This window comes from Blastomyces dermatitidis (assembly GCF_000003525.1).
Source record: "Blastomyces dermatitidis ER-3 genomic scaffold supercont1.9, whole genome shotgun sequence".
Classification (NCBI taxonomy): domain Eukaryota; kingdom Fungi; phylum Ascomycota; class Eurotiomycetes; order Onygenales; family Ajellomycetaceae; genus Blastomyces; species Blastomyces dermatitidis.
This window is the reverse complement of record NW_025544782.1, coordinates 2281427-2295627: the sequence shown is the minus strand read 5'-3', so window position 1 is coordinate 2295627 and position 14201 is coordinate 2281427. Positions and strand designations below refer to the sequence as shown.

The window sequence follows — 14201 nt, the reverse complement described above, 5'->3', positions numbered from 1 at the left end:
AGTTTCTTCAGAATCAAGAGCTTAGAGCCTTGCTCAATGAGCTTGTCCTGCATGTCTTTATCCAGTCTCTTTACAAATATCATCATTCAGGTCTTGTTTCAGAACTCTGTTTTCACAGGTCTCAATTCACATCACAATTTCATGAAGTGCTGTGAGTAGTTTTCATCAGATTTCTCATCTCTTTTTCTAATGTTGATGATCACAGTTCAGATGTTCTCTGTTCAGCTTGCAGAGTTCTTCAACTTATTCTCTAGATAGGTCTTGAGAACAGATTATTGAGATCTCTCATGATCATTCTCTAGATGATCCAGCCAGTCCTTGACTTCAGTGTAATAGAGGCCTGTCATTGCATAGGTGACAGCTTCTTCATCTTTCATATCACACAGCTGGGCTTGCAAGTCAATTTCAAATACAAACTCATAAAAGCTTTTATAGATTGTGGTTCAATAGATGGTCTTAAGTGATTGCAGCTTGAGAAAGTTTCTTTTCAGTTCATGAGTGTCTCTGAAGATCATGTCTAGAGACTCAGTTCAAGAGTGTTTATAAGCAGTAAGCATTTCTTGTAGAAAAATAGCTTGATTCTGCAGAAGATGCTCAAGAATGTTCTTCACTGAGATTGGTTTGTTTATGGGTTCAGAGAGTTCCTCTGTCACAGATGCAGAGAATGATGTTCTGTGAGTGATTGGTAAGTTCTCTGGGACTTCTTTCACAGGGGTTATTCATGATTCAGATGGCTGCTCCTGAGTGTCTGCAGTAGGGTTCACAGGGGTTGAAGCACACAAGTTTCTAGTTCTTTCAGTCATAACAGGTGGTTGCTGACTGACTGAGCTTGAAATGTAAGAATAAGTGCTCACAGGTGATTATTCAGGTGTTTGCAGCTTGATGTGATATGTACTGTTAACTACTAGAAGTGTTCATGATAGAAAGATAAATGTAGAAATCAAGTGTATAATAGCATTCAAGCTGAGTTGTGAATAGTATTCGCGAACTCCAGTCTATATAGTTGTGTGTAGCCAAGGGCCGCTAGCTCTATTGGTTACGCGAGAGATAGGAATAGGGGTAAAGAATCCGCGAGGAGCGGGATTTCTTACACTTATTCAGTCAGTGTGAGACTGATGTATCTGAGAATAAAGTCTGTGAAATCTTTTCACAGTTAATATTGAAGATCTTTCAACATTGAAAGAATCAGAGAATAATTATCTCTGAGAAAACAGACAATGAATTATCTATGAGAGAAGACTTTTTCACAGAGTCTATAAAGTACTGTGAATGAAGATCAGTGATCTTCTTCTTCAAGAAGTTATCACTCACACAGAGAAGATATGATACTCATGATTAGAAGATATTAGTAATTATTAAATTCTTTAAGATCTAGTAATATTATCTTCAGAGTAGTAAGTACTCAGTGTAAGTTCTTACTAATTATATAAATCTGCATTACTTCTTGACAACAAAGAGCTTAACAGAATATCAAGTCAGATGAGTAGAGCTGCTTTCAGAGTATGATTTCTATATTCAATATCATTCAGATCAGCTTAACCCTGCTGATATACTATCTAGATAATCTAATTATAATATCATTGATACAGAGAAGAATTCTATAAAAGAATCTCTGTCATTACTGCAGAAGAAGCTGACTGCAGAGAATTGAGATTCTCTGAAGCTTGAAAACAGTGCTGAAGAGACAGCTGCATAACTCAGTATAGAAAATAAAAGAAAACTCAGATCTCTGTAGAGAACTGACACTGAAGATCATAAGCTTCTTATATTATATCTTACAATTATTAAATTAATAAAGAATGAAACAGTCTACAATCTTTTAATCTGACTACTTTTGAAATTCATTAATAAGTTATAGAAGAGGAACATCTCTACTGCAGCTTAAATTCAGAAATTGAAGAAGAAAGAATTCAGTTTGAACTTAAAAGAGACAGACTCTGAGTGAGACAGTGCTGCTAAGAAATCAAGTCACTGATAACTAGAAGAATATGAACTTCTACTACTGAATGATTCAGTCTTCATTTCTTATAGCAGAGTGATATGTCAGAAGTTATTAAGAATTCATTATAATAATTCTCATACAGAGTACTTTAGAGTAGAGAAGACTGAGAAGCTTCTAAAATATAAATACATTTAAAACAAGCTCTGAGCAGATGTCAAAGAGTATGTTAAAACTTATAATATCTATCAAAGAATAAAGATTCTGCAGTATAAGTAATATAGTGAGTTAGTATCACTGCCTGTTTCAAAGAGCTTATGATAGAATTTATTAATGAATTTCATAGTTGATCTGCTGAAGTCAACAAAAGTTAAAGAATATGACTTAATTTTAATCATTATTAATTACTTTACAAAGATAATCAGATATATCTCTACTTATAAAAAGATTAAAGCCTCTGAATTAACTGATCTGTTTTTAGATATCATCATTCATGATTATGATGCTCTGAAATCATTGATAATAGATTGAGAATTTCTCTTCATTAGTAATTACTGATCAGCTTTTTACTATTATCTTATAATAAGATATCTTCTCAGTACTGCATTTCATCTGCAGACAGATAATCAGACTGAATATCAGAATTAGACACTAGAACAGCATCTTTGAGTGTTCTGTTTATATTATCAGAATAATTAACTTAAACATCTTCTAACTGCTGAATTTATATATAATAATGTAAAGAATGTAATCTTAAAGATATCTTCTTTCTATACTTATTATGAATATAATTCTTCATTACTCAGTGACATCACAGATAATGTTTCAAAGAGAGAGATAGATAGTCAGAATGTTAGACAGATACAGAGAATGAAATATTTCTCAGTACTAGAAATAAAAGTGAGATTGAAACTTTTGAATAAAATTCATAAGAAGATGATAAAATGTATTTATTATGCTCAGAAGTAGCAGATGAAATACTATAATTAAAAACATCTTTCAATGAAGTTCTTAATAGAGAATCAAGTACTACTTTCAGTAAAGAATATCAAGATAATAAGATTATATAAGAAGCTTAGTAAGTAGTGACTAGAACCTTTCTCAGTAATAAGAGTAATAGATAAGTAGATATATAAGTTGAAATTACTCACAGAATTGAAATCAATTCATTCTGTTTTTCATATTTTCTATTTAAAGCTCTATAAGTAACATCTCAGAGCAGAGCTGTCTCAGCTGAATAATATTAAAATTGAGAGTGATATTAAATATCTTATAAAGAAAATATTGAATAAGTGAATACATTACAGTAAGCTTCAATATCTTGTTAAATAAGAAGATTATTTATTATCAGAGAATTTATAAGAATCACTTAAGTATTTGAAAAATACTGAGAAAGAGATTGTAAGCTATAAGACAGCTAGTAGAGACTGTTTCATTATATATCAGAGACATTAAGTAAGAAATACTGCTTAAGACTTCTTATTTTTCTCAAAGAGTTTTTTAGAGATAATCTTATAATAATGAGTCAGTATCTTATAAACTCTGTAGCACTCTTCTTCTATTTTCTCTTAAAGAGTTTTTTAGAAGTTTAATAAGACTATATAAGTATAAAATTTCTGAAGCAGTTAATAAGAAAAGAAAGAGATATTTGAAATTAATAAAAAAGATTAATATTAATTAATCTACAGACTGCTGCTAATCTAATGAGATTACAGCTCACTGAAAAAGTAAAAAGAGAAAATTTCAGAGTCTACTCATTAATAATCACACTCTTATTAAACTCATTCTTCATCATTGAAGTCTCTGATACTGATATCTTTATCTGTTAAGAAGTTAGCACTGCAGTACTGCAGAGAAGTATACTATAGAAGAGTATAAGAGATACTGAAAGTATTAACTTATTAACTTACAAAGTATCTTAGTTATCTACTTTAACTGAAGTAAGATTCTCTTCAATCAGTAATTGATCTCTGCAGTACTTTCAATGATAATACTGACTAATCTCTTCTTAAGATCAGTCATTCTGAGATGTTTTTTCATCTCAGAGACTTATACTTTTATCTTCTTTTACAGATGAGTAAGAGAGATCTTCTCAGTCTTAATAGAATTTGTCAATACTTAAAGCTCTGAGACTTTCACTCTGTACTGCTTAGATATCTAGACTTCTTATTAGAGCTGATATAATATCTTTCTATGAGATAATACTTACAGAGAGACAGAAGTTGTTATTACAGATATAATAGAAATAACAGAAGTAAGAGAAGAAGTGAGTATATAAAATTCCTCTCTTCTTCAGCTGCTTAACATAGTGCAGACAAGTAGTAGTGCTGATCAGAGGCTGCACTGAAGCCTTCTTATAGAGAGAAGATAAAGAAACTGCAGAATTCTGCAGATTCAACTCAGTAGCATTCTGAGCAGAGCTCAAGTGTGTCACAGAAGAGAAACTATAGATTGAGCTTCTTAGAGCTGCTGTCTCTGAAATCAAGCTCTCTCTGAGATTCTCTCTGAATGATCACATGAGGTCATATGTCATCATGTTGATTAAGAGAGAGAGCGGCGTTGCAACAGTGATAAGAGAAGCAGAGAAAGAACTAGACATGAATAAATTAATCAGCAGAAGAGATAACATCTCACTGCAGAGTACAGTGACTATCACTGCAGCTGTAAGAGAAGCAGAAGAAGAAGAAGAAGATATGACAATGAGAGCAGTGCTTCTGCAGCTCAGTGACACTGTTATCTTCATCTTCAACCTGGCTTTCTTAACAGTCATGAAGGCTGCAGCCACATCATGAAGACATTTATTACTCACTAGAAAATGTCAGAATAAGCCTCTTATTATCTTCTAAGAATGATGCTCTCATGCACTCACTATTACAGATGAGAAAGAGAAGAGAAAAATGTGTCATAGAGAGAAAAGATCTTTTCAAAAAATTCTATCACTACTGTTAACTTTGTCTCTAAAACACATCACTTTTACAGAGAATTTCATATATAGAATGAAATATAATGAGAGATCTATAAGTCACTTATTAACTACATTTTTTCATATTTTAAATTAATATATAAGAAACTCACTTATCATACATTTAATTTGAATAAAGATGAGAAAAGAAAGATCTACACAGTCAGCAGAAAAACTCATCTATTTCTTTATATTATATACAGTATATACACTGTTAATCAGTTGATAATCATTACTACATAATAAAGATAACTTCTAATTCAGTAATCTTGAGAGCATAGAGACTATACTCTTAAAGAGAAGAATATTATCATACTCTCAGCTATATCAAGACTCTGCTGTAATTTTACATAACTCATTACTTTCATATAGATGATTTCATCTCATCTGAACTGGTTTTCAATCACTCTATGACATCATTCAGATATATCATAGAAAGATTCAATTGATAAATATAAGAACTCTGCTTCTATACAAGATCAGCAGATTACTCTTTCTTGATAATAAGATATCACTGAGATATTGCTTCAGCTATTCTTACTTATAAAATAAGAGAAGAGTATCTGCTCATTGTCTATATAGAATAACTAGATGCTGACTTCTTATTAAAGAAGTCAGTGATTCATTTTTTCTTCTACTGAGATATATATAAGAGTTACTGTGTGTCTCATACAATCTTCTTAGTATACTAAGTATCATATCTGTGATATTCTCACAATAACTCTGTAGTCTATAAGCTCACTATTCAAGTAAGATAGTTAAGCTTACTTATACAGCTTCTCAAACAACTATCTCTATGTAATGTCACTGACTAGTCATCACTTCAGTTCTGTCATATTACACTTATAATAACTGTATATATCTGAATAATAAGATTAATAGATGATTGATTTTGACTTTGTACTGAAAATATCACAGAAATAATTTACTTAATCACTGAATTAAGTCATCTCTCTTTGAGCTTACACTGTAAGATAAGAGATATAATAATTAAAGCTTAAATATATTCTTAAAGCTGATACTTCTTAAGATAAGTAATTAATAACTGTAAATAATTTTAACTGTAAGAAAAGAGAAATATTTATAATATTCAGAAGTATTCTTACTAATTATACAGTGATAGAACAGAATAGATCAGTAATAAGTATAAAATCTCTGATATTTTAGTAAACTTACTATAATATGAATCTAAAGAGAAAAATGAGATTAAATTCAAACTTAAATATATTTGAAAAAGAGATACTGTCTGTGCTGTCATACTCTGCTCTTAACATATTTAATCTCTATGTATGAGATTAGACTGACCGTGTGACCGTGTCTGGGACCAGGACCAGATTTTTTGATAGTTTCATTACCAATTCGACTGATCCCATTACACAGTTTTAACATTAGATAGTAGTCTCATACTGTCTCAGTGAGACTTACTGTCTACTCTTGTCACATTTTCCAAATGAGATCATGATTTCCACTTCTCAATTTAAATTATTTTTATTACTTTAAATGACTTTAAATCTCATTTGAGTGTTATCAAAAAGCGTTACTTTTTAAAAAATTAAAAATAGTCTAAAAAAAACCTTAAAATGTCTAAAAATAGTAACTTTATACTAAGAATGGGACTAAATGAGATCAAATGAAATCACTTTCTCATTTTTTTCAAGTCATGGTTCCATTTTAAAATCTGATATATAGTCACTTTATCTGTTTTTTTGATAGCCAGTCCCAGCGGGATTCACGCCAAGAAATGTATGAGACCAGATCAAATGGAATCAAATGTGAAATTCATGATCTCGGCGGCCAGTCTATATGAGATTCAGCAGATCAGCTAGTTTAGTCTGAAGATACTGTATATAATGATGAAATCAGCTGTTATTATATAAATCATAGTTTAAATTCAGCTGATTCTTATCATTAATAAAACAGCTTTAGTAAGATCTTCTTATAATTAATTCTTTAATCTCTGCATTGCTATTTTACTGTGATATATCTCTAAGAAATGTTATATAAAATGCAATAACTCTTATCTTTTCTTCAGTGATATTCATTATAATTCTCTTATAATTCAATATAGATAAGTTATATAATAATATGATAACAGTGTCAGAGAAATTGATGTTATAAGAATCAAAGATTAGAATAAAAATATTATTTCACTTTGAGCACTTAACAGTAGACTGACCGTGTAACCGTGTCTGAGATCAGAATCAAACTTTACAGTTATTATATTATTTAAAAGTATTACTTCTGATTATAATTTGTATTCATCATATTAATTTCAAATCATATTATTTTAAATATTAAAGATCTCAGATTCACTTTTCAAATAAAAATCTAGTTCTGAATAAAGAATATATTTGAATTCTTAGTCACATTTTCATTCTGATCTCATTATTCAGAATAATATTAAATAAGATTATAAAATCACTTCTCACTTACATAATATCATAATATAGTGCTTATTTATTAAAAATTCAACAGAGAGTTTGTTACTAAATATCATTACTTTTCTAAATACAGATTATAATTTATATAATTTTAATCATGAAAAAAATATAAAATACAAAAAAAAAACAAAAAACAAAAAATAAAACAAAAACAAGAAAAAATCAGAATGAATAAAAAAAAAAATAAAAGAAAAAGAAAAAAATAAAAAATAAAAACAAAAAAAATCAAGATCACAGAGCTGCAGTATTGTAAGAAATTCTGCTTCTTACAGATTCTTTACCTCTATTTCTATCTCTTATGTAATTAATAGAGCTAGCGGCTCTTGACTACACACAACTATATAGACTGGAGTTTGCGAATACTATTCATAACTCAGCTTGAATGCTATTATACATTTAATCTCTATATTTTATCTTTCTACTGTGAATACTTCTAGTAGTTAACAGTACATATCACACCAAGCTGCAAACATCTGAATAATTGCCTGCAAGCACTTATTCTTACATTTCAAGCTCAGTCAGTCAGCAATCATCTGTTATGACTGAAAGAACTAGAAACTCATATACTTCAACCTCTGTGAACTCTACTGCAGACACTCAGAAGCAGTCACTCAAATCATGAATAACTCTCATAAAAGAAGTCTTAGAGAACTTATCAATTACTTACAGAACATCATTCTCTGCATCTATGACAGAGGAATTCTCAGAACTCAAGAATGAATCAATCTTAGTAAAGAACATTCTTGAGCATCTCTCACAGAATCAAGCTATTTTTCTACAAGAAATACTTACTGTCTGCAAACACTCTTAAACTGAGTCTCTAGACATAATCTTCAGAAACATCTGCAAACTGAAAAGAAACTTTCTTAAGCTGTGATCACTTAAGATTATCTATCAAATCACAATCTATAAAAGCTTTTATAAGTTTGTATTTGAAATTGACTCACAAGTCTGACTGTGTGATATGAAAGATGAAGAAGCTGTCATCTATGTAATAACAGACCTCTATTACACTGAAGTCAAGAACTGGCTGAATTATCTAGAGAATGATTATAAGAGATTCTGATAATCTGTTCTCAAGATCTATTTAAAGAATAAGTTGAAAGACTCTGTGAGCTGAACAGAGAATATCTGAGTCATGATCATCAATATTAGAAAAAGAGATGAGAAATCTAATAAAGACTACTCACAGTGCTTCATGAAATTGTGATGTAAATTGAGATCTGTGAAAACAGAGCTCTGAAACAAGACCTGAATGATGATATTTATAAAGAGACTGAATAAAGATATGCAGAACAAGCTCATTGAGCAAGACTCTAAGTTCTTAACTCTGAAGAAACTGATAACTGTTATTCATTGCTTATGAATCACTGTGAGAGTCACAGACCTGCAGAGAGTGAATCATTGATTAGCTCTGTAAGAGTCAGAATAACAGAGAACAGATTTGTTAGAAAAAGATGATAAGATATAAAGAGATTTGTATCTGACTACTGAGCAGAGAGAGAGAGCTTTATAAGCTTCTGTGAACAGAGTATATAACAGAGAGATTAAGAAAAAGAGACTCTGCTTCATTTATTATAAATCAGAACATCTCTATGCAAACTGTTCAGACAAATCAAAATAGAAATTTGAGAAGTTATGAACAGAGTCAGCAACAGCCTTCTTAAGAGTCTTGAAGCTGATACCTGAATCTGTTACTCTTCTGATGAAAATGCTTACTTATGAGAAGAGACTGTACTGCAGTGCTGCTGCTCTGCAAGTATGAGAAGTATTAATGAACTCAGAATCTCAGATTACTGTGATATCTCTAAAGCTTATAAAGTGAATGAGCTGAAAGATGAAAACTGAGAATCTGCTCTTATAATAAGCAGAGTATAAGATCTCAGACCTGAGAGCTGAGAAACTTGTAAGAGTTATCTTTGAATTACAAGATCTCTCTGAAATCTGAAGAAGATTTGTAAAAACTGTGATTATCACAGACATTGCAGATAACATGTACTTGAGACTTGCATGACTTCAAAGATACAATCTACACATAGCTGTCTGCAAGTCAGGTTTATACTTTCAATCAGTGTTGACAGACTCACTTACAGAGATAGAATCAGTTGATGCTGCAGAGTTGATCAGAGAAGACAAGCTCATCTATATAATGACTTTACAAGTGTCTGAGAATCTTATGATCATGAAAACTGAGCTTCAGATATCAGAGAAATACTGAGATCTTACAGAGATGTTCAGCTCAGCAAAGGCAGCTGAGCTTCTCTCTCACTATGAGAAGAATCTGATAATAGATTTGATAGAAGAATAGAAACCCTTCTAAGAATCAATCTATAAGCTCTTTCATTATGAGATAGAGGTCTTGTGAATCTATGTAAAGAAGAATCTGAAGAATGACTTCATCTGATCTTTACAGATCTCTGTGAGAGCCTCTGTGATATTTATGAAGAAGAAGAATGAAGATCTCAGATTATGTGTAGACTATCATGATCTGAACTTCAAGATAATAAAGAGCTGCTATTCTCTGTCTCTGATTGAGAATGTTATCAATCATCTTATGAGAGCTGTTATATTCACACAACTGAATGTGATCAATGCATATGCATGGCTGCAAATACAGTCTGAGAATGAATGAAAGACTGTCTTTAAAACCACACTGAGATTGTTTAAATATCTAGTGATGTCTTTTAATCTGACTAATATCTCTACAGTATTTCAGTCTTTTATCAATAAAACACTTCATATATATCTGAATGTCTTTGTGATAATATATCTGAATGATGTGATAATGTACTTTATGAAGAAGAAAGAACACACTAAGCATGTGTGAAGTGTGTTGAAGGTCTTAGATGAGGCAGAACTGTATATTAAGCTTATGAAGTACAACTTCAGTGTCTGCTGAATTAATTTCCTAGAATATGTAATCACTGCAGATAGTATTCAGATAAAACCTTTGCAGATTGAGACTATTCTATCATAACTGAAGTTAACTAGTATTCATGAGATTCAGATCTTTTTGAGCTTTGTGAATTTCTATAGATAATTTATCTTTGTGTTTATAAGAATCTTCTTGACTCTTACAGACATACTGAAGAGTGAAAATAAGAAGAAGTCATTCTGTGAATAAAGAATGAAAAGATTGTTAAGAAGAGAGAACTGTGAGAATTTTCTTATCTCAGAAGCTCATAAGGTCTTTGCAAGATTGAAACAGATATTTATAAATGCAGTAATACTATTTCACTTTGATCTCTTACTCTTAACTAGATTGAAGACAGATGTCTTCTTCTTTATAATTTCAGAAATAGTCTTGCAACTACAGTCAAATGAGAACTGAGTTTCAGTGATCTTTTTCTTACAGAAGATGCAATCTGCAAAGATCAACTATAACATTTATAATCAGAAGCTTCTTATAATAGTGAAATTCTTCTATCACTGATTTCACTACTTTGAGAGTCTTGTAATAGTGATTACTGTTAGAACTGATTATAACAGCTTATAACAGTTTACTTCAATCAAGAAACTCTCACAGTGACAGATTTACTAAGCTCAGAGACTGAGTGAGTTCTGATTCAAGATAGAACATATCAAGAGAACTAAGAACTCAGTGAATAAACTCTCTCACAGGCCAGACTATGTTAAGAAGACCAGGGTGACAGATACAGAGAGACTAGAGAAGACAGAAAAGCTTCACAGAATGCTTAAACTGAGTGTTATGAAGAGATTAACTAAAGAGTCTCTCAATTCTCTATAAGAGAAGAGGAAGAAGAGAGAGAAGAAGCCTGCATAACTACTTCTTATAACACTGAGAGTCAACACTCTGAGAATCTCTGTGAGGATTCTTGAAGAGAGTATCTATAATCTGAAGAATTTACAGACTTTGAGAAGCACTGCAGAAGATCTGATGCAAGAAGAAACAGAGTATAAGTCTTTATAAGATCTTCTATTCAGATTGTCTGAACTGCAACTGAAGAATGAATATACTCAGTATATTCAGAAACTGCTTACAGCAGAGATCAACTCTGCAGAAATAAAGAGTTAAAGAGACTTAAATAATCTCTTATGAAGAGAGAGCTGAATTTATATATCTGTGAATAAGTTTCTATGTGTAGAACTTATCAAAAGATATCATAACTCTTCTCTAGTGAGTTATTTTATAGACACTAGAACTCATGAGTTGCTTACAAGAAAATACTTCTGACTGAAGATATGAGAACTTGTAAAGAAGATAGTGAATTCTTATACTATTTATCAGAATTCACAGATAGTGTAGTTCAGACTATATGAAGAACTTACTTCTCTACTCATTCTGCAGAAATCTTGAAAACAGCTAGAAATGAATACTCTTATAAGCCTCTCTGAAAGCAAGAACATATATAATATCTGCTTTGACAGTGTACTGATGATAGTGAATTACTTCATTAAAATAACATACTTTATACTCATCTGTAAGAACTTGAAGTTAAAGAATTTAACTCACATCTTTATTCACAATGTGATCTGATTGCATGAAGTATCTATAAACATTGTCTCAGATAGAGAATTAATCTTCACAGAAGAGTTCTGATCTGATCTGATAACTATACTGAAGATTTCATGAGATCTAAGCATGACTTTTTATCAACAGACAGATGATCAGACAGAATGTCTGATAAGTATATTGAAACAGTATCTGTGATACTTTGTTAATTACAATCAGAATGACTGAGTGCATTGATTATCACTTACAGAGTTTATATACAATAACTCAAAGCATGTCAGCACAGACAAAACCCTCTTTGAAATGCTCACTGAGACTCATTCATGAATAATCTTGATAAACTTACAAGAGTACACTATAGAGTGTGATGATGCTTGTGAATGAGCTGAGAGAATTCAGAAGATTCAGGAGAAAGTCTGTGAATTCTTGAGAAAGACTCAAGAGTATCAGAAGAGATACTATAACTTCAAGTATATTATAAAGAGTTTCAAGAAAGATAATAGAGTCTGACTAAGTCTAGAAAACATTATCATATAAAGATCTAGTAAGAAGCTGAATCTCTTATAAACAGAGTTTTATAAGATTGTGAAAAAAGTTAGTTTACAGTTCTACAGATTGAAACTATCATCTGAATTATAGATATACAATGTTTTTCATATCTCTTTACTCTGTAAATATAAGAAATTCTCAGAAGAGAATTCTGTGACTCATCACTCTGTTCACAAAGCACTAGAGAGTAAAAGAGAATATCAGATTAAAGAGATTATTGACTCAGAGAAGTGAGATTGTAAGCTCTGATTCAAGATTCAGTGATAAAAGTATTCTGATAAGATGAATAAGTTCACTTAAGAATTATCTGAGCAGATAAGACATCTGCAGAAGCTGAGACATAACTTTCATACTATGAATTCTAATAAGTCAGAATAGTGCAGTCTTCACTAAGAATCTGATTGTAATAAAGATATTAACACTGTTATTTATAAATTCTAGTCTATAAGATGATGAGTTTCTACTGAGATGAACAGTCTGCAGTGTACATAAGAGAAGAAGAAATCATATTCTCATTAAAGCTAAAAAAAAAACAAGAAAATAAACAGAACTGTGAACACAATTTGAAGACTAATAAAGAAAAAAACAAAGAAAACTCAAACCTGCACTCTTAATATCTGTGACACTCAATCTTCTCACAACTATCAATTTCTCTCTTCAAAGAAGTAGAGAGTATTATGTCTGTGATACAGACAATTATTGCATTTGATATGAAGACTGTCAGAAATGCACAGACTTCAGAGAAGCTGAACATCAGAGTATATACAGTTGTAGCAGAGTCTTGAGAGCTGACTATCTATGTGTATAATCAGATATCTCTCATGAAGCTGTGTCTGCTCTTTCAGTTATGCTGAAGTATTCAGCCTGGAAATAATTAGAATACAGAGAGAAGGCTTATCTGTTCAGATTAACTCTTATCACAAATTCATGACATTTGCATTGTCTTGATTACTCAGATTTTACAGGTACCTGAGAACTCATCTTTCATTGACAATGAGATTGCAGAAATGCACTGCAGCATGAGAATCATTGATGAGAAATCTAGACATATTTGCATATATCTAGTCAGAGATTGTGTGAGCAGGGAAAGAATGATCATAGGCCTGCAGGGCCACAGAAGACACTGATAACACTGAGAGCTTTACAAAAACTGTCAGCTAGAATCTGTAAGAAATTACTTATAAGAAGACTTACAGCAAAGAAGAAGACTGCACTACTTGAAGTCAGAGACTGGTCTGAGAAAGGAATGAGATGAGTCACTGGCCTGAAGATCAGATGCAGTGACAGAGCTGAAGAGAATGAAGATGTGATCATGAGTGATAGCATCTCTGCTTCATCAGCTGGTAAAAAGTGATCAGAGAAGTCACAGAAACACTTATAAGAAGCTCAGTGATAATCAGACATTATTTATAAAGATATTAGAATTGAAAAAATTTTTATTCTTGAAAAGTTCTTGAATCAATATGTAAACATTGTCAGAAACACTCTCTCTCTATTATCTGAGTGAAAACACTTCACAGATAAATGAGAATACTCACAGTTTATAAGAATGAGAGCTATTATAAAAAAAGAGAAAAGAAGATGAGATTCTGCAGACAGATCTGAGATATTTATACTACTTTAGAGAGGTTTACTTACACTATGAGTGATTCTACAGAACAGTCAGATTACTCTAATAAACATAAGTGATTGTGAATTGCAGATCTGAATCTTTCTATATAACTACAAAGAGTGATTACAGACTGTAAACATCTTGATTCTACAATTCTACAGAGTTGATAAAAGAATGAAAAATTCCTCACAATTCTACAGTGTCAAAGAACAATGATTTGTAAG

At 31.2% G+C, this 14201-nt stretch overlaps 1 protein-coding gene across 1 annotated transcript; it reads left to right on the top strand.

Annotated features, from left to right (window-relative positions):
• Positions 1 to 4473: 4473 nt before the first annotated feature.
• Positions 4474 to 4731, top strand: BDCG_17623 (uncharacterized protein; the record flags this gene model as incomplete). Its single annotated transcript, XM_045426717.1, has 1 exon — positions 4474 to 4731. The coding sequence occupies one exon, from the start codon at positions 4474 to 4476 to the stop codon at positions 4729 to 4731; it is 258 nt and encodes an 85-aa protein (XP_045282269.1).
• Positions 4732 to 14201: the final 9470 nt, after the last annotated feature.